A 27,688-nucleotide genomic window follows, 5' to 3' on the forward strand; every position below is an offset into this window, starting at 1 on the left:
TCTTTTTTGCATAGATTTTTGCACTAAACATAATTATTTTGAGAATCATCCATTATTGAAGGTTGTATCAATAGCTCATTCCTTTTTATTGCTGAGCAGTAATCTACTTTATGGATATACAGGAATTTGTTTATCTGCTCAACCTGAAGATGGACATTTGGGTTGTTTCCAGTTTTTGGCTTTTACATATAAAGCTGCTATGAACATAACATACAAGTCTTTGAAAAGACAAATGTTTTCTTTTCTCCACAGTAAATATGTAGGAGTGAAATAGCTGGATTGTATGATAGGTGTGCATTTAACTTTTTAAGCAACTGCCAAAATGTTTTCCAAAGTGGTTGTACTATTTTACATTCCTACCAGCAGTGTACATCTATATCAATGCTTGTATCAGTTTTAATGGGGTGTATAGTGGTATCTTATTGTGGCTTAATTTTTTTTAAAAAATAAATTTTTTTAAATTTATTTTATTGAAGTATAGTTGATTTACAATGTTGTTTTAGTTTCTGGTATACAGCAAAGCGATTCAGCAGAAAAACCTGAGTGAACTTTTTGGCCAACCCAATGTGTATACTAGTTTGCATCTGGTAATCCCAAACTCCCAACCCATCCCTCTCCACCACCTCTCCCCCTTGGCAACCACAAGTCTGTTCTCTGTGTATATGAGTCTGTTTTTGTTTCATAGATAAGTTCATTTGTGTCATGTTTTAGATTCCACATATAAGTAATATCATATGGTATTTGTCTTTCTCTTTCTGACTTACTTCACTTACTATGATAATCTCTAGGTCCATCCATGTTGCTGCAAATGGCATTATTTCATTCTTTTTCATAGCTGAGTAGTATTCCATTGTGTGTATGTGTGTGCGTGTGTTTGTGTGTGTGTGTATACACACCACATCTTTTTTATCCATTCATCTATCAACAGACATTTAGGTGTTTCCATGCCTTGGCTATTGTAAATAGTGCTGCTGTGAACATAGGGGTGCTTGTATCTTTTTGAATTATGGTTTTGTCCAGATACATGCCCAGGAGTGGGATTGTTGGATCATATTCATTGTCACTTTAGTTTGCATTTCCTTAATGACTAATGATGTTGAGTATCTTTTCATGTCCTTATTTGCCATCATTATATTTTCTTCAGGCACAATGTCTATTCAAATCTTTTTACCCATTTAAAAAATTGGATTATTTATTTTCTTATTAGACTTTTAGGAATTCTTTATATATTTTGAATACAAGTTCTTCATCATATACATGCCTTGCAAATATTTTCTCCCAGTCTGTGGATTGTATTTTTTCATTCTCTTAACAATGTAATTTGAAGAGCCAAAGATTTTAATTTTGAATACATGCGTTTTATCCATTTTTTTCTGGATTCTCCTTTTGGTGTCATATTGAAATTTTTTGCCTAAACCAAGATCATAGTAACAAAGGTTTTCTTTCATGTTTTCTTTTACAAGTTTTATAGTTTTACATTTAGGCCCATGCTTCATTTTGAGTCAATTTTTGTATATGGTACATGGTATGTATCAAAGGTTTTTTTTTTTGCATGTGGATATTGAATTATTCCAGCACCATTTGTTGAAAAGACTGTCTTTCCTCATATATTTGCACCTTTGTAAAAAAAAAATCAGTTGTCCATATTGTGTGTGTCTGTTTCTGGACTCTTTATTCTGATATGTTGATCTATTTGTTTATCTTTATGGCAACACCATATTGTCTTGATAATTGTAGCTTTATAATAAGTCTTGAAACCAGGAAATTTTAGTCCTACAACTTTGTTCTTCTCTTACAAAGTTGTTTTGCGTATTCTAGGACTCTTCCATTTTCACGTGAATTTTAGAATTAGCTTCTCAATTTCTGTTGAAATTATTATTGGGATTGCACTGAATCCATAGATCAATTTGGGTAAAATTGGCATCTTAACAATATTGAGTCTTCTGACCCATGAACACAGTATTTCTCTCCATTTATTTAGATCTTTAATTTCTCTCAGAAATGCTTTATGGTTTTCAACATACAGGTCCTTCAAATATTTTGTCAGCATTATCTATAATTATTTAATTTTTAATAATTATTTAATTTTCGGAAGCTATTATAAATGCTCTTGTTTATATGATTTTAACTTCTAATTGCTCATTGCTAGTACATAGAAATAAAACCGATTTTTGTATATTGTCCCTGTGTATTTAACCTTGCTAAACTCACTATTCTAGAGCTTTTTTGTAGATACCATCAGCTTTTCTACATAGACAATCACGTTATCTGTAAATAATGACAATTTCACCTCTTCCTTTCCAATCTGGATGGCTTTTATTTCTTTTTCATGACTTACTGCACCAATTAGAACCTTCAATACAACATTGACTAGAGGTGGTCAAAGTGGAAAACCTCTTGTTTCTGATGCTGGAGGGAAAATATTCAGTCCCTTACAATTATGTATGATTTCAGCTGTAAGCTTTTCCTAGATGTCCTTCATAAGGTTAACTTATATTTCTATTTTGCTGAGTTTTTATCAAGAATCACTGCTGAAATTTCTGCTGTTTTGAGATGGCTTTTATTTTTCAGTTTTTAATATAGTGAATTATATGGATTGATTTTTGAAAGTTTGTATTCCTTGGAAAACCCCACTTAATCATGATGTATTGTCCTTTTAATATAGGACATTTCTTAACCTCAGCAATAGTGGCACTTGGAGTTGGATGGTTCTTTGTCAGGGGCTGTCTTATGCATTGTAGGATGTTTAGCAGCATCTCTAGCTTCTACCCACTAGATGCTAGTATCACCAATTCCCAACAGTTGTGACAACCAAAAATGTCTCCAGATTGCCAGATGTCTCCCTGGGTGACAAAATCATAGCTGGTTGAAAACCACTGTTATATATTATTAAATTTGATTTGGTAAAATTTTCTTTAAAAATTTTGTGTCTGTTCATAAGGGATATTTTTTTTTCTGGTAATGTCTTTGTTGGATTTTGTATCAGTAATTCTGGCCCTAAGGAATGAATTGGAAAGTATTTCTTCCTTTTTAATTATACAGAAGCATTTGTATCAAACTGACATTATTTCTTCCTTAAATAACTGGTAGAATTCACTAGTGAAGTCATCTGTCACTAGAGATCTGTGTGTAGGGTGTGGGGAGGGTTTTAACTACAACTCAGTTTTTTTTAGAAGATTTATGGATATTCTGGTTATCTGTTTCTTCTTGAGTGAAATTTAGTAGTTTGTGCCTTTCAAGGAATTGATCCATTTCATCTAATTTATTGAGTTTGTGGACATAAAGTAGTTCACAGTGTTCCTTTCTATTCATTTAATGCTGTAAGGTCTGTAGTGCTGTCACCTCTTTCACTCTGATATTAGTAATTTATATCTAGTATCTTTTTTTCTTGATAAACCTGGTTGAGTTTGATCAACATTATTTATCTCAAGCAGTCAATTTATGTTTCATTTATTTTCACTTTTTTTTCTGCTGTCTTTCTTGTTTTGTGCTTTTGCTATTTTTTTCCTTCTGCTTACTTTAGTTTTAATTTGCTCTTCTTTCTCTAACTTCTTAAGGTACAGCTTAGTTCATTTAATTGAGACCTCCTTTTTCCCCCCAGTATAATCATTTAATGTTTCAAATTTCTCTCCAAGCTGTGCTTTAGTTGTATTCCACAGATTTTGATAAGTTGTGTTTTTATTTTCATTCAATTAGACGTATTTTCTGAAATCTTTTTGATTTCGTATTTGACCCATGGGTTTCTTAGAAGTGTGTTTAGTTCTCAACTACTTGAATATTATCTAGGTTCCATTTATAAATTTTAAATTATTTTGTTTTGATAGAGAACATATTCTGTGTAAGATCAGTCTCTTAAAATGTATTGTGGAACAAGATGACATAGACTTATCTATTTCTGCTTCTCCCCACTAAGTAAAACTATAAACCCTGGAAATAATGCAAAAGACAATCAAAGGAGAAATCTGAAAGAGGAAGGTAATCTGGTTAGGGAGCCAAGGAAGCACTAGAAGAACAGCATATTCAGGGCATCTTGTAACCTCCTCCTTCAGAAGATGACAATTCAGGCCCAGCATGTCCTGACTCCAGCTTAGTTACAGAAGGCGTTTCAGATAGCTTATTCTTCTCCCAGATTGAAAGGGCTATCCAACAACAGCAGGCTAGTCAAGACAAGTGTTTCTACCACAGTACACAAACACACACACACAAAATGGCAACTATGTGAGATTATGTGTTAATTAACTTGATTATGGTAATCATTTCACAATGTATATCAAAGCATCATGTTGTACACTTTTTATATGTGCAAGTTTTTTGCCAATTATACCTCAGTAAAGCTGAAAAAATTCATCTCTATGTATTGTGTTGCATTACATGTACTGGGGGAATAAGAGAATTGGAGGACGGTTTCTAACAAAACAGATTTCAATTTTTACAATTTAAAACGTTCACATTCTTTTTTGTATTTTATTTGAGTTACATGGGTAATTAAGTATAATGGCATAAGTAAATATAGTATTTAAGTTTAGATATTGCCTATGTCTTTTACTTTTCATAATCCCAACATTGAATATAGCTCAGCTTGATAGCAGAGGAGCTTTTTATTTTACTTTTTGGGGCATCTGAGAACTATGTGTATATGTTGTCCAGACATAGGACAGGGAGAAAGAAAGACTACCAGAGAAGAGCTGGGAAAGAAAGGTTTGGGTTCAGGGATGCAATTTTTGCTAGAAAAGTTGACTTTTAAAAAAGATTAATTAATTAATTAATTTATTTTGGCTGCATTGGGTCTTAGCTGCTCCACGCAGGCTTTCTCTAGTTGGGGCGGGCGGGGGCTGCTCTTCATTGCAGTGCACAGGCTGCTCATTGCGGTGGCTTCTCTTGTTGTGGTGCGCAGACTTCAGTAGTTGTGGCACGTGGGCTTAGTAGTTGTGACTTGCAGCATCTAGAGAGCAGGCTTAGTAGTTGGGGCACACGGGCTTAGTTGCTCCATGGCATGTGGGATCTTCCCGGACCAGGGCTTGAACCCGTGTCCCCTGCATTGGCAGGCGGATTCTTAACCATTGCACCACCAGGGAAGTCGTGACATTTTTTTTTTAAACTCTTGGTTGGTTAGTAACAAAGACCACACTCAAGCTCTAACAGCAAGTGAGTTTGTGTCAAAATCTAAAATGCCAGTTTCCAAGCAGAATTTTAAAACATATATGGTCACAAGAAAGTGTTAGGAGTGATTGTTCCTGGAGAGTAGGATTAAAGGAACTTGAAGAGGGGGTAAGAAGAGGGATTTTACTTTTCATTTTCTACTAGTAGACGAGCTCTTTAAATAAAATGCTTTAAATCTGTAAATGTACGTTTAGTCTTATTTATTCCCCATCAAGTTTGTTAGAAACTGATACACTCAAATTTTATTGTATTTATTTAATATTTATAGTTAATATTTATTTACACTATTAACTTCTGTTTTATTTTCAGAACTGAAGGCAGAAGCTAGTCTAATGGACCAGATGAGTAGTTGTGATAGTTCATCAGATTCCAAAAGTTCATCATCTTCAAGCAGTAAGGATAGTTCTAGTGATTCAGAAGATGAAGAGTGCAGATCCTCTCCCTCTGATCCAGGGAATTATGTCTCAGAACATCCTACCATGTCTACCATGCCACAGTGCAGGATTCCTGAGGTAGTGGCTGGTCATAATAAACATCATGACAGCAATGGCATCCTGATGAATACTTTAAGTAAGTATACATAAGCATGCGTAATTGGAAAAGTAAGAATTTACAGTGGAGCCATACTGATTATGGTCTAAAATTTGCATACAGAGAAAGACTTCTTTTTTATTTATTTGACAGTATTACCTATTACCTTCTTTTTTTTAATTTAATTTTTATACAGTAGGTTCTTATTAGTTATCTGTTTTTTACATATCTGTATATATGTCAATCCCAATCTCCCAATTCATCCCACCAGCACCACCCCACCCCACTTCCTCCCCTCGGTGTCCATAAGTTTGTTCTCTAAATCTGTGTCTATTTCTGCCTTGCAAACCGGTTCATCTGTACCATTTTTCTAGATTCCACATATATGCATTAATATACGATATTTGTTTTTCTCTTTCTGACTTACTGCACTCTGTATGACAATCTCTAGTTCCATCCACGTCTCTACAAATGACCCAATTTCATTCCTTTTTATGGCTGAGTAATATTCTATTGTATATATGTACCACATCTTCTTTATCCATTCATCTGTCAGTGGACATTTAGGTTGCTTCCATGACCTGGCTATTGTAAATAGTGCTGCAATGAACATTGGGGTACATATGTCTTTTTGAATTATGGTTTTCTCTGGGTGTATGCCCAGTAGTGGGATTGCTGGATCATATGGTTATTCTATTTTTAGTTTTTTAAGGAACCTCCATACTGTTCTCCATAGTGGCTGTATCAATTTACATTCCCACCAACAGTGCAAGAGGGTTCCCTTTTCTCCACACCCTCTCCAGCATTTGCTGTTTGTAGATTTTCTGATGATTCCCATTCTAACCAGTGTGAGGTGATATCTCATTGTAGTTTTGATTTGCATTTCTCTGATAGTTAGTGATGTTGAGCAGCTTTTCATGTGCCTCTTGACCATCTGCATGTCTTCTTTGGAGAAATGTCTATTTACGTCTTCTGCACATTTTTTTGATTGGGTTGTTAGTTTTTTTAATATTGAGCTGCATGAGCTGTTTATGTATTTTGGAGATTAATCCTTTGTCCGTTGATTCGTTTGCAAATATTTTCTCCCATTCTGAGGGTTGTCTTTTTGTTTTGTTTATAGTTTCCTTTGCTGTGCAAAAGCTTTGAAGTTTCATTAGGTCCCATGTGTTTATTTTTCTTTTTATTTCCATTACTCTAGGAGGTGGGTCAAAAAAGGTCTTGCTGTGATTTATATCAAAGAGTGTTCTGCCTGTGTTTTCCTCTAAGAGTTTTATAGTGTCCAGTGTTACATTTAGGTCTTTAATCCATTTTGAGTTTATTTTTGTGTATAGTATTAGGGAGTGTTCTAATTTCATTCTTTTACATGTAGCTTTCCAGTTTTCCCTGCACCACTTATTGAAGAGACTGTCTTTTCTCTATTGTATATCCTTGCCTCCTTTGTCATAGATTAGTTGACCATAGGTGCATGGGTTTATCTCTGGGCTTCCTATCCTGTTCCATTGGTCTATATTCCTGTTTTTGTGCCAGTACCATATTTTCTTGATTACTGTAGCTTTGTAGTATAGTCTGAAGGCAGGGAGTCTGATTCCTCCAGCTCTGTTTTTTTCCCTCAAGACTGCTTTGGCTATTCGGGATCTTTTGTGTCTCCATACAGATTTTAAGATTTTTTGTTCTAGTTCTGTAAAGAATGCCAGTGGTAATTTGATAGGGATTGCACTGAATCTGTAGATTGCTTTGGGTAGTATAGTCATTTTCATAATATTGATTCTTCTAATCCAAGAATATGGTATATCTCTCCATCTGCTTGTGTCATCTTTGATTGCTTTCATCAGTGTCTTATAGTTTTCTGCCTACAGGTCTTTTACCCCCTTAGGTAGGTTTATTCCTAGGTATTTTATTCTTTTTGATGCAGTGGTAAATGGGAGTGTTTCCTTAATTTCTCTTTCAGCTTTTTCATCATTAGTGTATAGGAATGCCAGAGATGTCTGTGCATTAATTTTGTATCCTGCAACTTTACCAAATTCATTGATTAGTTCTAGTAGTTTTTTGGTGGCATCTTTAAGATTCTCTATGTATAGTATCATGTCATCTGCAAACAGTGACAGTTTTACTTCTTCTTTTCCAATTTGTGTTCCTTTTATTTCTTTTTCTTCTCTGATTGCAGTGGGTAGGACTTCCAAAACTATGTTGAATAATAGTGGTGAGAGTGAACATCCTTGTCTTGTTTCTGATCTGAGAGGAGATGCTTTCAGTTTTTTCACCATTGAGAATGATGTTTGCTGTGGGTTTGTTGTCTGTGGCCTTTATTATGTTGAGGTACCTTCCCTCTATGCCCACTTTCTGGAGAGTTTTTATCATAAATGGGTGTTGAATTTTGTGGAAAGCTTTTTCTGCATCTATTGAGATGATCATATGGTTTTTATTATTCAATTTGTTAATATGGTGTATCACATTGATTGATTTGTGTATATTGAAGAATCCTTGCATCCCTGGGATAAACCACACTTGATCATGGTGTATGATCCTTTTAATGTGTTGTTGGATTCTGTTTGCTAGTATTTTGTTGAGGATTATTGTGTCTATATTCATCAGTGATATTGGTCTGTAATTTTCTTTTTTTGTAGTATCTTTGCCTGTTTTTGGTGTCAGGGTGATGGTGCCCTCGTAGAATGAATTTGGGAGTGTTCCTTCCTCTGCAATTTTTTTGGAAGTTTGAGAAGGATGGGTGTTAGCTCTTCTCTAAATGTTTGATAGAATTCGCCTGTGAAGCCATCTGGTCCTGGGCTTTTCTTTGTTGGAAGATTTTTAATCACAGTTTCAATTTCAGTGCTTGTGATTGGTCTGTTCATATTTTCTATTTCTTCCTGATTCAGTCTTGGCAGGTTGTGCATTTCTAAGAATTTGTCCATTTCTTCCAAGTTGTCCATTTTATTGGCATAGAGGTGCTTGTAGTAGTCTCTTATGATGCTTTGTATTTCTGTGGTGTCCATTGTAACTTCTCCTTTTTCATTTCTAATTATATTGATTTGAGTCCTCTCCCTTTTTTTCTTGATGAGTCTGGCTAAAGGTTTATCAGTTTTGTTTATCTTTTCAAAAACCAGCTTTTAGTTTCATTGATCTTTGCTATTGTTTTCTTTGTTTCTATTTCATTTATTTCTGCTCTGATCTTTATGATTTCTTTCCTTCTACTAACTTTGGGTTTTGTTTGTTCTTCTTTCTCTAGTTCCTTTAAGTGTAAGGTTAGATTGTTTATTTGAGGTTTTTCTTGTTTCTTGAGGTAGGATTGTATTGCTATAAACTTCCCTCTTAGAACTGCTTTTGCTGCATCCCATAGGTTTTGGATCATCGTGTTTTCGTTGTTATTTGTCTCTAGATATGTTTTGATTTCCTCTTTGATTTTTTTTTTTTTTGCGGAACGCAGGCCTTTCACCGCTGTGGCCTCCTCCGCCGCAGAGCACAGGCTCTGGAGGCGCAGGCCCAGTGGCCATGGCCCACGGGCCTAGCCGCCCCACAGCATGCGGGATCCTCCCGGACCGGGGCACGAACCCGCGTCCCCCGCATCGGCAGGCGGACTCTCAACCATTGCGCCACCAGGGAAGCCCTGCTCTTTGATTTCTTCAGTGATCTGTTGGTTATTTAGTAACGTATTGTTTAGCCTCCACGAGTTTGTGTTTTTTACATTTTTTCCCCTGTGATTGATTTCTAGTCTCATAGCATTGTGGTCAGAAAAGGTGCTTTGTTATGATTTCAATTTTCTTAAATTTACTGAGGCTTGACTTTTGACCCAAGATGTGATCTATCCTGGAGAATGTTCCATGTGCACTTGAGAAGAAAGTGTAATCTGCTGTTTTTGGATGGAATGTCCTATAAATATCAATTAAATCTCTCTGGTCTATTGTGTCATAAAGCTTGTGTTTCCTTATTAACTTTCTGTCTGGAGGATCTGTCCATTGGTGTAAGTGAGGTGTTAAAGTCCCCCACTATTATTGTGTTATTGTCGATTTCCTCTTTTATAGCCGTTAGCAGTTGCCATATGTATTGAGGTGCTCCTATGTTGGGTGTATATATATTTATAATTGTTATATCTTCTTCTTGGATTAATCCCTTGATCATTATGTAGTGTCCTTCCTTGTCTCTTGTAACATTGTTTATTTTAAAGTCTATTTTATCTGATATGAGTATTGCTACTACACCTTTCTTTTGATTTCCATTTGCATGGAATATCTTTTTCTATTCCCTCACTTTCAGTCTGTATGTGTCCCTAGGTCTGAAGTGTGTCTCTTGTAGACAGTATATATACAGGTCTTGTTTTCATATCCATTCAGCAAGCCTGTGTCTTTTGGTTGGAGCATTTAATCCATTCACGTTTAAGGTAATTATCGATATGTATGTTCCTATTACCATTTTCTTCATGGTTATGGGCTTGTTTTTGTACATCCTTTTCTTGTGTTTCGCACTTAGAAAAGTTCCTTTAGCATTTGTTGTAGAGCTTGTTCGGTGGTGCTGAATTCTGTTAGTGTTTGCTTGTCTGTAAACCTTTTGATTTCTGTGTCGAATCTGAATGAGATCCTTGCCTGGTAAAGTAATCTTGGTTGTAGGTTCTTTCCTTTCATCACTTTAAATATATCATGCCACTCCCTTCTAGCTAGTAGAGTTTCTTCTACTCTGCTAGTAGAGTTTCTGAGAAGTCACTTGTTAACCTTATTCGAGTTCCCTTGTATGTTATTGTAGTTTTTCCCTTGTTGTTTTCAATAATTTTTCTTTGTCTTTAATTTTTGTCATTTTTATTACTCTGTGTCTCGGTGTGTTTCTCCTTGGATTTATCCTGCCTGGGACTCTCTGCACTTCCTGGACTTGGGTTGCTATTTCCTTTCCCATGTTAGGGAATTTTTCAACTATAATCTCTTCAGATATTTTCTCGAGTTCCTTCTCTCTCTTGTCTCCTTCTGGGACCCCTATAATGTGAATGTTGTTGCATTTAATGTTGTCCCAGAAGTCTCTTAGGCTGTCTTCATTTCTTTTCATTCTTTTTTCTTTATTTTGTTCCACAGCTGTGAATTCCACCATTTTGTCTTCCAGGTCACTTATCCATTCTTCTGCCTCAGTTATTCTGCTATTGATTCCTTCTAGTGGATTTTTCATTTCAGTTATAGTATTGTTCATCTCTGTTTATTTGTTCTTTAATTTTTCTAGGTGCTTGTTCTTTAATTCTTCTAGGTCTTTGTTAAACATTTCTTGCATCTTCTTGATCTTTGCCTCCATTCTTTTTCCAAGGTCCTGGATCATCTTCAGTATCATTATTCTGAATTCTTTTTCTGGAAGGTTGCCGATCTCCATTTCATTTAGTTGTTTTTCTGGGGTTTTATCTTGTTCCTTTATCTGGTACATAGTCCTCTTCGTTTTCATTTTGTCTATCTTTCTGTGAATGTGGTTTTCGTTCCACAGGCTGCAGAATTGTAGTTCTTCTTGCTTCTGCTCTCTGCCATCTCAACCATTACCTTCTTATTGAATTATTCATTTCCTTTTGACTCTGTAACATAACGTCCTATTGGCTTTTCTCCTACCTTTGTAGATACTTTTCTGACTCTTCTTTGCTAGTTTATAATCTTTTACTCAGTCATTAGAGCTAGGGTTCTGCAAGGCTTAATTCTAGGTCCTTTTTTTGTTTTATTCTATATTCTTTCCACAGATAATCTCCATATTTCTGTTGCAGTCAATACTTATATATAGATAACTTGTAAATTTGCATCTCTGACCCACACCTCTGAGCTCTAGACACATAAGTCCAACACATCTCATATTAAAAGGCATTTCAAATTCACCTTGTCCAAAACCAATTTATAATCTTTCACTATGTTTCTTCCTAGTAAAAGGCAGGAGTCATCTAATTATGCAAACCAGAAGTGATTGTATTCTAGGGTTGAGTTTCTCTCCCTCTTTACAGTATAGTCAATCCTTCACCTTCACCAAGTCCTGTTTATATTACCTCCTTAATCTCAAATTCATCTACTTTTCTGCATCTCCACCACTGTCACTCTAGTTAAACTTACCATTATTTCTTGCTTTAACAATGCAATGACTTCCTAACTGGTTCACCACTTATCTACTCAAACCCATTTTTGATCTACTAAGTACATTAAGGCCATATTGATCTTTTCATAATTCAAGTATTATTTGTCTCTCCTACTTTAAACTTTACAATAGCTTATAATTTCTTTTAGGATAGAGACAAAACATTTTAACATAAGAGTCTTGCCCTTTCTGTTCTAGCAACATTTTCCTTCTTTTTGTCACCATACTCAAATACTTTTGCCTACCTCAGGGACTCTACCCATACTGTCCATTCAGTTAGAAATAGTTCTTTCTTTTCATGTAGTTAACTTTTTCTCCTTTAGATGGTAGTTTTATATATACTTTATCAAGAAAGCCTTTCTTGACCTTTCTGAAAAGATCAAATCCCCCTTGTTATAGACCTTCAGAGCAATATCTTCTTTATATCAATTATCATTTATAAATTTATATTTCTTTCATTTGTTCTCTTCTAAAGTATAAGCTCCAGGAGAGCAGTGATCTTGCTTATTTTGCTTATCACTGAATACTAGCACCTGACACGGTTCCTGATACATAGTAGATGCTCAGTAAATTCTTTTTAACAAAGGCACGCAGGTTGATACTCTCTGGGGGAGAATGGGACTTTCTGTATATTTAAAACTAATCTCACTGTATTAATTTTAATGGTAAAGTAAATATCTAGGAAAGACCAACTTGCTCTAACTTAAAAACAGAAGTAAATAAGGGAGGAGCCAAGCATGGGTGGTAGAGTAAAACTGTGGTTATGGTTATGATAGTGTAAAACTATGTGTTAATTAGGGACTAGGAAAGGTCTTTTGAACTTCCAGTTATTTATGTATTTAGTGCTATTATTTATAACTTGAGAGGTGAAATTATAGCATCTGATTTCTTGAATGGCCAAATAATGACAAATACTAGGAGGATAAACAGTAATGAATTTGTATGCCCATAATAATATACCTTCATAATGTATGTAACTACATATTAAAAAATGTAGTTACATATGTGTATTTGTATATATAAAAAAATTGACAGAAGTAGGGGAAATTGACAAGTCTATTGTAATGGTAGATTTAATGTATCTGTACTCAAGGATACAGAATTTAGTAAGGGTATAAAATCTTTGAACAACACAATTAACATGCCCTTTTTTAAATATAATAAATTCTATCTTTTTTTTTTTTTTTGGTCCACAGCACAGTGTCATTTATGTAAATTAAAATTGGTCATAGGAAGCAGTTTATTTTTTGCAAGAGCGCAAACAAATGGAAGGAACTACACTGTGATATTTTTCTCGGGATGCTAAGAAATATCACAAACTAGGTGATTTAAAACAACAGAAATGTATTCTCTCACAGTTCTGGAGTCCAGGAGTTAAAATGAAAGTGTCAGCAGGGTTGATTTCTTCTGCAGGATCTGAAAAAGAATCTGTTTTGTGACTCTCCTAGCTTCTGGTGGTTGCTGGCAATCCTTGGTGTTCCTTGGCTTGTAGACACAGTGCTCCAAACTTGGCCTCTGTCTTCCTTCTCTGTGTGTCTGTGTCCATATTTATTTTTTCTTTTTTATACCTTTTTTAAAATTTATTTTTATTGCAGTATAGTTGAATTACAATGTGTTAATTACTGCTATACAGCAAAGTGACTCAGTTATATATATATATTTATTTATATTTATATACATTCTTTTTCATATTCTTTTCCATTATCACAGGATATTGAATATAGTTCCCTGTGCCATACAGTAGGACCTTGTTGGTTACCCATTTTATATATACCAGTTTCCATCTGCTAATCCCAAACTCCCAATCCAACCCTCTTCTACCACCCTCCCCCTTGGCAGCCACCAGTATATTCTCTGTACCTGATTCTGTTTCTGTTTCATAGATAGGTTCATTTGTGTCATCTTTTAGATTCCACATATAAGTGATATCATATGGTATTTGTCTTTCTCTTTCTGACTTACTTCACTGAGTATGATAATCTCTAGTTGCTTCCACGTTGCTGCAAATGGCCTTATTTCGTTCTTTTCTATGGCTGAGTAGTATTCCATTGTATATATGTACCACATCTTCTTTATCCATTCATCTGTAGATGGGCATTTAGGTTGTTTCCATGTCTTGGCTATTGTGAATAGTGCTGCTATGAACATAAGGGTGCATGCATCTTTTTGAATTATAGTTTTGTCTGGGCATATGCCCAGGAGTGGGATTGCTGGATCATATGGTAATTATATTTTTAGTTTTCTGAGGAACTTCCATACTGTTTTCCACAGTAGCTATACCAACTTACATTCCCACCAACAGTGAAGAAGGGTTCCCTTTTCTCCATACCCTCTCCAGCAATTTTTTTTTTTTTTTTTTTTTTTGCGGTACGCGGGCCTCTCACTGTTGTGGCCTCTCCCGTCGTGGAGCACAGGCTCCGGACGCGCAGGCTCAGTGGCCATGGCTTACGGGCCCAGCCGCTCTGCGGCATGTGGGATCTTCCCGGACCGGGGCACTCACCCGTGTCCCCTGCATCGGCAGGCGGACTCTCAACCACTGCGCCACCAGGGAAGCCCTGCTCCCATTTGTTTTTGTTTTTATTTCTATTGCCTTGGGAGGCTGAACATGCCCATTCTAACAGTAAATACGTAGAATCTTACAATCTAAAAATGAGAAGCAGGCATTCTTTTAATAATATAAACCATTTATGGAAATTACTTTCTACTAGGACAAATGAAATAACACATTTAAAAGAATTCATATTTTATTGATCATATCACATGGCTATAAAACAATGAGAATATAAATAAATAACAAAAATAGTTTAAAATACATGCTTAGAAACTTTGGAGCACATACCTAGTGACTTACATGTTAAAAGGAAATTACAGAGCTTCCCTGGTGGCGCAGTGGTTGAGAGTCCGCCTGCCGATGCAGGGGACACGGGTTCGTGCCCTGGTCCGGGAAGATCCCACATGCCGCAGAGCGGCTGGGCCCGTGAGCCATGGCCGCTGAGCCTGCGCATCCGGAGCCTGTGCTCTGCAACGGGAGAGGCCACAACAGTGAGAGGCCCGCGTACCGCAAAAAAAAAAAAAAAAAAAAAAAAAAATTAGCAAATTGAATAACCACGGTACTTAAAACAAGCAAGCTAAATTATGACCAAGTAAAGCTCATCACAGAAGTGTAGGAAATGTTCAATATCTGGAATTATATCAATATAATTTACCACATTAACAGATTATAGGAATAAAGCCATATGATCATTTCAACAAATTTGAATTTGACAACAGTCAGTATTTATTAATTTTAAAACTTTTACTGAAGATTGAATATAAGGGAATTTCCTTAACATTATAAAAGTTAATCACGAAGAACAAAACTACTGCCAACATTATACTAATAGAGACTCCAGAAGCATTTCCGTTAAAGTCAGGAAGAAGACAAGGAGGACTAATATCATGATTTCTATTCAACATTGTACTGAAGGTTCTAGAAAATGTGGTTAAACAAGTAAAAGAAATGAAAATAAGAATCGGAAACAGGAAATAAAATGATCCTTATTTGTAGACAATGTAATTGTCTACATAGAAAATCCAAAGGAATCCACAAACTATAGAAATAGTAAAAGAATTTAGAAATATTTTGGATGCAACAATGATATGGAAAAATCAGCAGCAATCTTGTTATACAAGTAGTAACCACTTGGAATTTCTTTCAAAAAAAATAGTGAATTTCTTTGCTTGATATATTTTATCCAAACTTTAAGTTTCCTAAGAGGAAATAAACCCTTTTTTATTGTTACTGCAGTCATCCCATTTTCAACCTTAGCAGACTCAACACCCTCTTTTATAACATATATTTAAGTCCCCTTTACTATTCTGAAATGAATTTCATAGCTTAATATCATCTAGGCACATATATCTTTGAAAATAATTAATGTAATATTAAGACAAAATAAAAATAGTTTATGGTAAAGTAATAGATATTCTACTTTGTAAATGTTCAGGCCTGGTGAGACAACATAACAAAGTGCCATATGTTTGCACTTAATTTTAATGAATATATTTGGAATTAAGGGAAGCAAGGCAATATTCAACTCATATGTCAATATTTTTTCTTTTTATTTATCTTGTTAAAATAAGGACTGGAAAGGTATATACATACATATTCATAGAATTGCATACACAGATAAGTTTTGAGGTGCTGTATTGCTGACCCAAAGCCAATGAGCAACATAGATATCACTGTGTTTCCAGAAACAATTTTAAAAAATCTTTGTAAAGGTCTCAGAAGAAAAGTAAAGTCTTCTTTCAGTTTACATGATAGTTGCATCCTTGTAAATTTCAGAGAATTTTATGTCTGTGCAAAAGGATACTTTTAGTTTATAAAAATGCAATTAGTTCTGGCCTTAAAATTATAAACAGACCTCTCAAGTACATGAGTATCCCACTGGACTTTCAAAAGTTTTACAGAATGTAGAAGGGTTCTTTATTGTTCACGATTGGTCCTTGCATTACAAGACATTTAAGATTCCTAAGTTCCCTGTTCACTAAATGCCACTAGCAATCTTCAAATCACTGGGACAAGAGACCCCTCACGTACATTTCTGTAACATCTCCTAGAGGGCAGTATTGCTCTCATTGAGAAACATTGGTTTAGGTATCTGAATGCATTTGCTATGGGTATACTCTTTTTTCCAAGTCATAATTACCATTTTGATTGAAAACATATTTCCTTTACTAAGCATCTCATATTCAAAGGCTAATCTCATATCTTCAAAACAACATTTCAACCAACAGCATGGTAATGCTGTGCTTATAACCTCCGTAGTATGAAGTCTATTAAGAAAAACGGAACTCAGGACATTTGGGTTTGTGTCACTTGAGAAACTCATTTTATAGGCATCACATCAGGATAAACATTCTTATGCCATAATAAGTAGAAACTTAAGCCTTGAAAATAAGAAAATGGTCATGTGAACCAGATGCACAAATGAAGCTTTAGCAGGTTTCTTTATCAAGTGATGTAATTAGTTCTGGAGTTCATGCAGTGGACTGAGGTATCTTACAACAGTTTATATATGGCCTAAAAAGTACTCATCTTAAATTGGATATTAACTTCAAAATACGCCAGCTTTTGTTGATTGTGGAGTAGTTTAAAAATACAAGAGTTTGTTAACCATTGTAATTTACCACCCAAAAGATTTATCCAATCCTATAGCTTCAAATAAACCCCCTGTAATCAATGACTCCCAAATCTTTTGCAGCTGTAGCCTCTACCCTGAGCTCCAGACTTGTATATCCAATTGCCTATACCATATATACTTGAATATTTACTAGGTATTTCAAATGTACCTTGTTAAAAATTGAACTTGTGATTTTTTTTTACACAATCTTGTTCCTCTGGTTTTTCTCATCTCAGTAAATGATACCACCATTTATCCAGTTGTTTAGACCAGAAATCTTGGGGGTCATCCTTCACTTTTCTCTTTCTCTCATGTACTAAGTCCAGTACTGTTGATAGTCCTGTAAGCTCCATCTTCAAAGCAAATTATAAATCTGACCACTTAGCACCACCTTCACCTGAACCACCTGAGTCTAAGCCAGTATTACTTCTTTTTTCCCCAGTTTTATTGAGATATAATTAACATACAGCACTGTATAATCTTAAAGTGTACAACTGTTTAACTACATACATCCTGAAATGATTACCACTATAGATTTAGCGACTGTCCATCATCTCATATACATAAAACATTAAAGAAATAGGAAAAAAATTTTTCCCTGAAACAAGAACTCTTAGGATTTACTCTCTTAACAACTTCCATATATAACATACAGCAGTGTTAATTATTTTTATCATGTTATACATTACATCCCTAGTATTTATCTTATAGCTGGAAGTTTGTACCTTTTGACTGCCTTTTATCTAATTTCCCCTCCCCCCAACCCCCCACTCATGGTAGCCACAGATCTGATCTTTTTCTCTGAGTTTGTTTGTTTTTGAAGTATAATTGACCTACAACACTATGTTAGTTCTTGGTACACAGCATAGTGATTTGATATTTCTGTACATTTCAAAGCAATTACCATAGTCTAGTTGCCATCTGTCACCATACAAAGGTACTACATAGTTACTGACTATACTCCCCACAATGTACATTTCATACTTATCACTATTTTATAACTGAAAGTTTGTACCTCACCTATTTCTCTCCTCACCCTACCCACCTCCCCTATGACACCTGTTTGTTCCCTGTATTTGTCACTCTGTTCCTTTTTATATGTTCATTTGTTTTGTTTTTTAGATTCCACATATAAGTGAAGTCATACAGTATTTGTCTTTCTTAAAGCTGATATTATATCTTACATGAGAAACTGCATAGACTCATAACTGTTTTCCCTGATTCCATGTTTCCTCCACACCATTATAGTCTATTCACTGATATACAATAGTGTTCAAGTCAGTTGCCTGCTTAAAATTTTCCAGTGAATTGAATTCCCATTACATTTCAAACAAAATCTAAAGTTTTTTCCATGATCTATACACCATGGTCTTCTGGATATCTTTCTGACCTATTTCCCTACATTCTCTTCCTCATTCATTCCACTCCAGCCACAGGGGTGTTCTTGCTGTCAGAGAACACAAGAAGCATGCTTCTGCCTTGGGGCATTTGTACTTGCTTTTACCTGAGCCTGGACATTTTCCCCCACCTCCGTATTTTCATTACTCTCTCTCTACATTTGGATCTCTGTTCTAATGTCCCACCTTGAGGAGGCATTCCTAACTACCCTATTTAAAATAGCATCTCTCACCACTCTCCCCAGACCCATCTAAATAGTGTAATATTTATCCCTACTTAGGATAAATATTACATTATATATTTGTTTATTGTCTGTCTCCCCCACTGGAATGTAAGTTCCATGACTGTAAGAACATGGATGAATTACAAAAGAATCAATGATGAGGTACTCTTAACATACACTACTTACTGACTTTGACTGAGTTTGTAGTAAAAAATTATATGTTTTTTACTCTTCAGAATAGTCTGATCTTCTGAACCACATTTTCTCCTCATTTCCTGATGTAATTAAATCAGTGGTATAAAAGAAGGGTGATGTTGGTATGTGAAAGAAGACTAAAATATCAATAGATGCCAAGTGATACTAAAACTATGCTGAAGATTGGTGGTTTATTTTTTCTTTACAGGTAATATTAATTCTTTGAGTTGCTACTGATGTGACTAATAATCAGATTGCTTATCCTATAATTTAAAGACATAATGTTGGCTAAACAGGATCACCTTGGGGTTATATTTTGTAAAACATCTATGTTATCCAAAAATATTAAATATTCAATTACTACAGTTTTCCTTTTTTTATTTTAGGAAATGATTTGCAGCTGAGTGAATCAGGAAGTGACAGTGATGACTGAAGAAATATTCAGCTATAAGTATAAAGTTTATAAGACATGTGATAATTTATTTTATAGGAATAAAAATTCCTAAGGCTGAGGAAAATGTATCTTAACTTTGATGATAAGAGAAATTTAATCTGATTCAGAATTTTCAGTTGATGTTACATTTTTTACCTTTTATGGGTACTGGCATTTTCATGTATTTTCATTTAATCTTAACAAAACTCCTAGGAAGTTTTACAGATGAGAAAACAAACTTAAGGGGTTAGGTTACTTGCCCACATATTGTTAACAAGTGGCAGATCAGGTGTTCTGAAGTTCAGGTTCAGTGTTCTGTTTTACCACACTGCTGTTTTCAATTGTGAATGGCAAAACTGTTGATTTATAATAAATGTCCTGGTTTTAATTACATCTCTGAGCCTTTCTATCTGATATTCCTTAAATTTTGGTTGAAAATTAAGCTAAAGTTTAGGGTAAAGGTGAAGCTAAGTAATTGTTTTAATGAAACAATTGTCCTCTTATCTCACACATTTTATCATGTTCTCTTATCTCTTTGATACTTTTTAATCATTTTCTTATTTTGCTTTTGAGAGTAAAAATAAGCATTTATGTTAATGAGATAAATAATTAATATTTATACCTATAACATTTTTTAATTGGGGGGAAATGATAAATATTATAGTTGAGAGTCACTAACCAGCAGCAAGTTCTTTTTTTTTTAATTAATAAACTTTATTTTTAAGAGCAGTTTTAGTTTCACAGCAAAATTGAGCAGAAAGTACAGAGAATTCTCATATACTCCCTGTTCCCACACATGCACAACCTCCCCAAGTATGAACATCCTGCCCCAGAGTGGTACCTTTTTTTTTTTGTATAATTGATGAACCTACATTCACACACCATCACCCAAAGTCCATAGTTTACATTAGAGTTCACTCTTTGTGTTGTACGTTCTATGGGTGTTAACAAATGTACGATGACATTTATCCACCACTGTAATATCATACAGGATAGTTTCACTGCCTTAAAAATCCTGTGCTCTGCCAATTCATTCCTCCACACCCCAACTCCTGGTAATCAGTGATATTTTTACTGTCTGCTTAGTTTTGCCTTTTCCAGAATATCTTATAATTGAAATCATACATTATGCATCCTTTTCAGATTGGCTTCTTTCACCCAGTAATATGCACTTAAGTTTCCTCCATGTCTTTTGCATGCCTTAATAGTTCATTTCTTTTTAGCACTGAATAATATTATTACATTGTTTGGATGTACCATAGTTTATTTATCCACTAACTGATGATAATATAAGCGTGAAAGTAAGTTGGCTACAAAGGAACAAAAATCAGTGGGCTTTGAACTATTCCATAACACTACACTAAAACTCTAAAGTTAGTAAAGCTGTGTCAGCACAAGGTATAAGTGTGACCTATGAATTATGTATTCATCAAATATCATCTACAGTTTGGCAAGAAGGCATTCTTAGACATGTCAGAATTCAGGAATTGTATCATTCACATATCATTCAGGTAATAATTACTTTAGTAATTTCTGATTTATTAAGAGATGAATCAAAATTACCAACTCAAGAATGGGAAAAATATTATAAAAATATATTCTAAAAAGGTTGAAACCTTCTTCAAAGGGACTAACTCAATTCGTAGGAGTAGTATAATATATAATATATATTATTATATTGGGTTGGCTAAAAAGTTCATTTGGGTTTTTCTGTAAGATGGTATGGAAAAACCTGAACGAACTTTTTGGCTAACCCAATATTTATTATAAATAAATATTTATTACAAATATATATAATCTTACCTGGGTGGTGGTTGTGTGAGTTACACATATGTAAAAAATAGTGGAGTTTTATATTTAAGATTTGTGCCTTTTAAGTTACGTTTAATTTTAAAAGTCCACAAACAAAATCAGTAGAAAAAATATTTGCAACATAGAGGGTGGCAGAGCTGTAACATAAATGATATAAAGGTAGATCTTACAAACTTACAAGAAGGGGACAAACAACTCAATAGAAAAAAGGGAATGAATCTTCAGTTTTGAAAATTATAAAAACATTTTTGTCACAGCAATCTCACTTCTAGAAATTCATTCTACAGATACATTTGACTTATTTGCAAGGTTATTATTACAGTATTATTTATAATTGCAAAAGACTTAAAAAATCTGAATGTGAACCTTTTTTTATTGATTTTTGAAGTGATTTATATACTCTGGACACAAATCCTTTGACAATATATGTAATATGAGTATTTTCTCCCACTTTGTGAGTTGTCTTTTTACTCTTAATGGTATCTTTTGGTGAACAAAAAGGTTATTGATTTTTTTTTTTTTTTTTTTTTTTTTTTTTTTTGCGGTACGCGGGCCTCTCACTGTTGTGGCCTCTCCCGTTGCAGAGCACAGGCTCCGGACACGCAGGCTCAGCGGCCATGGCTCACGGGCCCAGCCGCTCCGCGGCATGTGGGATCTTCCCGGACCGGGGCACGAACCCATGTGCCCTGCATCGGCAGGCAGACTGTCAACCACTGTGCCACGAGGGAAGCCCAAAAAAGTTATTGATTTTAATACTGTCCCGTATATCAATTCTTTTTCTTTTATGGTTACCATATTTTATGTCTTATTTAAGAAATCTTGGCTTATCCACAGCCATAAAGATGCTCTCTTACGTTTTCCTCTAAAAGCTTTAATTTTTTAAACTTTGACAGATCTGTAATCTATATTGAATTGGTTTTTATGCATGGTGTAAGATATATTTACATCATGCATAAAAACATGGGTAAACATATTTTTTTCCATATGAGTATCTAGATGGTGTGTTTTTTTTTTGGTTTTTTTTGTTTTTTTGTTTTCTTGCGGTACACGGGCCTCTCACAGTTGTGGCCTCTCCCGTTGCGGAGCACAGGCTCCAGACGCGCAGGCTCAGCGGCCATGGCTCACGGGCCCAGCCACTCCGCGGCATGTGGGATCTTCCCGGACCGGGGCACGAACCCGTGTCCCCTGCATCGGCAGGCGGACTCTCAACCACTGCGCCACCAGGGAAGCCCTAGATGGTGTTTTTTTAGTTAAAAACACCGTCATTTCCCCCACTGCACTGCAGTGTCACGTTTGTCATAACTGATGCCTCAGTATATGTGTGGGTCTTTTTCTGCACTCTGTTCTGTTGCATTGGTTGCCTTATCTATCTTTGTGTCTGTTCCACTCTGTTATAATTACTATAGCTTTATAATAGGTCTCCTACTGGTTAGTGCAAATCCTCCACTATTGGTCTTCAAGATTGCCTTTGCTATTCTTCGCTTTTTGTATCTCTATATGAATTTTAAAAATCAACTTGTCATTTTCTACACTCACAAAACCTGTTGGATTTTGTGTTGCAATTATAGATTGATTGGGGGATTACTGACATTTTTGCTGAGGCTTCCAAATCATGAGCATGGTATGTCTCTCCATTTATTTAGATCTTTAATTTCTTTCAATAATGTTTTAAGAGTGGTTAGTGTTGATGTCTTAGACATCTTTCAATAGATTTATTCCTAGGTAGTTTTTATGCTTTTAGAGCTGGTATAATGTTTTAAATTCCCTTTTCTATTTGTTTTTGCTGATACTTAAATACAATTTATTTCTATGTGATGATTTTGTATTCATACACCTTGCTAAACACATGTTCTCTTTTAATTTCATATTTGCCTCTTCTCTCTGACTATATTAGTATCTGTCATTTTCAGCCTCCTTTTTGTACATGATTGTAAAATATCACTCTCTTCTGTCATAATCATTGAGGTCACAAATATTTTTTACTCTTATCACTGATATTTTAGATTCTTTCACTCTATTATTTTTTTTTTATCTTTCAAGAGTTTGTACTCATTTCTATTCAGGAATTGCTTTTCTCTTTGATCTTTTCCCTTTTATCCTTCTATCTGATTTCAACTTAGCAAAAATGATGGTGTACAAGAGGCATCTTGATAAGATAGAAAAGGCTCTAGAATAGGTCTTGGAGGCTGGGAGGCTCTTCTGTAATATTCTTCAGGCTAGACTAGGAAAAGGATTTCAAACCAGTGTTCACCAAATCCCTATTATAAGAATTACCAGAGATGCTTATTAAAAATACAAGTTCTTAGATACCTACTTAGATCTATTCAATAAGACTTTTCAAAGCAAAGGCCTGTAAATTGTGTGTGGTGTGTGTGTGAATTGCTGTGAAAATTTGTAATTATAAGTATATATACAAATATAAATATATATGTAAATATATATATCCCTAAGTGATTTTTAGCATCAGGGAAGTTTAGTTTATGTAGGACAAGATTAAGATTCCTTCCATCTCTGATACTATTCGATTTTATAAATGCTAGCATGGTATTGTCATAATCAAAAGAAGAATTTCACTTAAACAAATGAGTATCAGAGAACCAATGCCAGTACTCTAAAGTCTGGTATTTAGGGCACCTATAAGCACAAATGAATTGGTGCCTTGCCTACCGGTGCTATTCCATCTGCTCTGAGAGATCAAATGCTATTCCAGAGGTACAAGGCCAGAGCAGGGGGAGCCGGTGATATAATTAGATCTTAAAAGCATCTGTGCCTCTAGTGGTTAATTTGACTAGTAAGTTTTGACTGTTCATCTGTTTTGTATCCAGAGTCATTAACCAAACTAGGTCAGAAAGTGCGGTACTTCCTGAAAGAATAACTGTAGCTTAATCATTAATGTCACAAACAGAAATGAAGTGGACCCTTCTTTGGGTAAAGGTTGATGGGAGAGAAGCAGGAGGAGGAGTGAGTAGAAGCTGGGAAAACATGGTCAAAGTCTAAGATGGAGTTTAGGGAGGAAAGGGTAGAGTTTCTCCTGGTCTTATTTGTCAATAACTCAAATAGGTAATGTAAGAATTTTATGAGGAAGAGAGCCATAGGTTCTCATATTCTAAACTAAAATAATTCATTCTCCTGTTTCCTGACTTCTTTTTTGGTTTAGTCCTCATTTTTCTTATTGCTCTCTAGCCATTCTTTTCCTTTTTCTTTTGATTGACATCTAGATGGGCACTGTACTCTCTTGTTCTTTTACCTCTTTGACTTAGCAAAAATAATACTGTCTAAAATGTATCTATCATTGTCATCTCTGTTCTTGTTCCTCCTCTGATAAGAACTAAATATTATATTCTGGAGTCATTTGGGAGTCCATTCACTGAAAATTAAGAAATATGGTGTTTATAATGGTTCCTAGAAAATAACTGGCTCATAATTTTTACACAAATTAAATTTTATTTACTAATTAAATGATGGATTCATCTTGAAGTGAGAAAATGAAAACACAGGGAATGAATTTAGCAAAGGAGAAGAATGATTCCCAAGTGTACATCACCAACCCTTTCCTTTTGTTTTCTTCAGCTCCACCTCTTTAATTGCTTATAAGACATTTCTAGTTGAACTTCATTATGCTGAAAACCAAAAATCAACATTTTTTGTATCTCTCCAAATTCTGTTTGGAGATAACTTTCCCTCTTCGATGCATTTCATTTCCCCTACATTGCTATGTTTTTATTTCCATAGTTTCCATTCCTAAGTAATGACCACAGGCATTACTGATACTAATCTGTAGTGGCATAGTGAAAATTCCAGATCTGCCACTTACTGGCCACATGACTTTGGACAAATTACATAACCTCTTAGGATATTAGTTCCTATAAAATGGGGATAGTAGTAAGAATTAGAACATGTAGATATAATATATGTGTGTGTGTGTGTGTGTGTGTGTGTGTGTGTGTGTGTGTGTGTATAAACCTTCCCCACAATAGGTGTGCAATAAATGGTAGCTATTATTACCCTGAAATCAATTTCAAAATCTGCTCTAAGCTATGCTCCAGGCATTGTGTTCTTAACTAATTTTCACTCATTTGAAATTTTCCAGCATTATACTGTCTCATCCCATGATGTGTTATTCTCACTTCCCTGTGACATAAATGTTCTTTTGAACTAGTCTCTGAGACCCAATCCTTCCTTTCTCTATAGCTTTCTGCTTTGCAGGCGGCTGCTGACGCCTGACACCCACAGGGTTAAACCTAGTTGCTGAAGCCACCCCCTCTTCCCCTCCCAGTCCCCCTTTTCACAGTAGCCTGGCAGCTGTCCCAACTGCCTACCGAAGCCAAATGCTTGAAGAGAGAGAGAGTAAGGAGCCAGCCATGAATCTCTTCCAGAAAAATGAGTTCAAGGAAACTCCTTTTTTACCTGTCTCCCCTGAAGAGGTACCACCTCGACCCCCCAGCTTTCCAAAGAAGCCATCTCCGGTGAGTCTTCAGATTCAGTTCTGTCTCTGGTAGGAACAGACTTACTCCTTTGGTTCTCCTCCTTGGCCCCTGGAGCTTCACGCTGAGCTGTGTTAGAGTATTAAAAACTATTCTCTCTTGGAGTTAGAATTAACCTGTAAACCAAACCTAAACAAAAGTTTCCTTTAACTTAGGAGAGGAAGCAGCAGAAAGAGGTAGAGTTCTTCAGTTGGTATCCAGGACTTGGCTATATTTCATTGTATATTCTGAGTTTCTCTGGGGTGGAAAAAAAGCAATTTGAATGTCCAGGGAAACTTGGCAAGTACTCCTTTCTGGAGAACTGTGTGTGATTGTTCTTTCTTCACCAAAAAAAAATCTCAGCCCTTAGTTTCCCCTGTGCACAGAATCTATGCTGACCACCAAGAGAAGTTTTAGAATAGATCTAGTTTCTGTTACTGTGTTCCAGTTTACAGTGGGAGAAAGGACAGAGAAACAAGGAAGTAATAATAATGTTTTACTTTATACACTTGTTAAAGCACTTGCCAATTCTTATTCAATCCTCATATCAAAATCCTGTAAATGGAGAGGATACAGACATACTAGCCAGTATTTACTGAATTCTTACTACAGGCAAAGAGGTAACTGTAGTAGTATTCTAGAGGTGGTAGTTTCTTTGGAATAACAAAACTGAAGTATAAAGCCAAGTACAGTGACATGGCCTGGATCAGTATGTTAACACAGCCAGTGACAGTGTTACATAGCTAGTAGAAATGTGTTAACTAAACTTCAGTTTGCATGATTCTCGAGCTGTGAGCTGGGAAGATAATAAGACTAATTCATATTGTCTTCCAAGCAAGTTTTTATCATATGTTAATGTATATTAATATTTTGGAGGGTTGTTTTTATATATCCATGTGGATAAAAGAATGAATACATTAATTTATTTAGTTATACATTTTCTGGTCCCAAAGAATTTGAGACTGCTTACAAAGATGTATGTACATCTTATAAATAAGAAAAGGCAATAAAAATCTCATGATAAGATTTGATTGAACCAAGGACACATATCTCCATCCCCCTCTCATATTGACTGGACTATCATAATGGGTAAGGATTTGAAATAATACATGATGTTCCTTTTATTCTGACTGATACAGTGCATGAAATAGCGTAGTCCTTTTAATGCCCAAAAGGATTAGCATGAAAATGTTATAGAATCTCTCTTTCATAGAAAGAATGGCCATTTAATTTGACAAGATTTAAGAACTCTCTGCCCAAGGTCAAGGTGATCAGTCATCTTACCTTTAGCAATCTGTACTAGGCTCTGTGCCTGGCTTCAGTAGCCACTGAATGGGAAACCTTCATGTTGCTAGGATTTTTCCCAGCACAGTGAATGGGGCAAGTGGAAACAGAAAGGTTAATCCGCACAGTGGAGCTAAGCAGGATACTGACATGTGAGTGTGACTGCCTGGACATCAAGTGCTCCATAGGCCAACTCTTTGTTATGTTCCTGAAAATAAGTATGATTATTCTCCTACTCAGAGCCCCAGGCTTTTCATTTAGTACTTGTGGGAAGATGAACAGGTCCAGGTGTCTAGTATCAAGGAATGCCTGAGCAGTTTCATGTTAAATGAATTGCGGAACAAAGTAATATTCAGAATAGCTTCTCACTGCTAAATCAGCAATGCAAGCACTTTTAGTGTGATACTGGCTGTTTCGTGAAGAGCAGGGGCCATTGTTTCGCATGACCTATCATGGCAACTTAAAATAAATGATTTTTTTCTGTTGTGGAGCAATCTAATGGTTTAAACAGGGAAATATAGTTCATGCTTGAACCATTGCCTTTTTGTTTCTTAGAAAATCTGTGGCTCCAACTATCCACTGAGTATTGTCTTCATTGTGGTGAATGAATTCTGTGAGCGCTTTTCCTATTATGGCATGAAAGGTAATTTTGTGTCCCTGAGTCCTACTCTTCTCCACTCACTCTCACCCCATGTTTGTAACAACCTATCTCATATGCACTTATTTCCCTTATCTACTCTTTCTGCCTTCATCCAATTGGTCCTTTCCTTTGGAGAAGACTTCCAAAAAATGCCTCATGGGATTTCACCTACTAACTCATACAGGCCAAGAACAGAAAGGCCAAGTGGAAATCAGAACACAGCCTGTGAGAATATAAGTGGAAAAACTCTCATCATCGACATTCCATTCTTCATTTCTGTTCCTCGGGTCTATGGATTATATCATTGCTGGG

At 35.4% G+C, this 27,688-nt stretch overlaps 2 protein-coding genes across 2 annotated transcripts in view; both read left to right on the top strand.

Annotated features, from left to right (window-relative positions):
* The window catches only part of EAF2 (ELL associated factor 2), a gene marked incomplete at both ends in the record, with an annotated part of 55,717 nt that extends 36,540 nt beyond the window's left edge, over positions 1-19,177 (top strand). Inside the window, 2 exons of the mRNA XM_082839929.1 lie at positions 5,470-5,730; positions 19,131-19,177. Coding sequence (XP_082696055.1) covers positions 5,470-5,730; positions 19,131-19,177 — 308 coding nt within the window. The remainder of the gene's footprint in view (positions 1-5,469; positions 5,731-19,130) is intronic.
* Positions 19,178-23,891: 4,714 nt separating this feature from the next.
* SLC15A2 (solute carrier family 15 member 2) overlaps positions 23,892-27,688 on the top strand; it is a 37,451-nt gene continuing 33,654 nt past the window's right edge. Inside the window, exons 1-3 of the mRNA XM_082839712.1 lie at positions 23,892-23,950; positions 25,266-25,455; positions 27,292-27,379. Of these exons, the coding sequence (XP_082695838.1) occupies positions 23,928-23,950; positions 25,266-25,455; positions 27,292-27,379 (301 nt within the window). The 5' untranslated portion in view covers positions 23,892-23,927. The remainder of the gene's footprint in view (positions 23,951-25,265; positions 25,456-27,291; positions 27,380-27,688) is intronic.

Source organism: Leucopleurus acutus, assembly GCF_964270905.1.
Source record: "Leucopleurus acutus genome assembly, chromosome: 5".
In the NCBI taxonomy this organism is placed as follows: domain Eukaryota; kingdom Metazoa; phylum Chordata; class Mammalia; order Artiodactyla; family Delphinidae; genus Leucopleurus; species Leucopleurus acutus.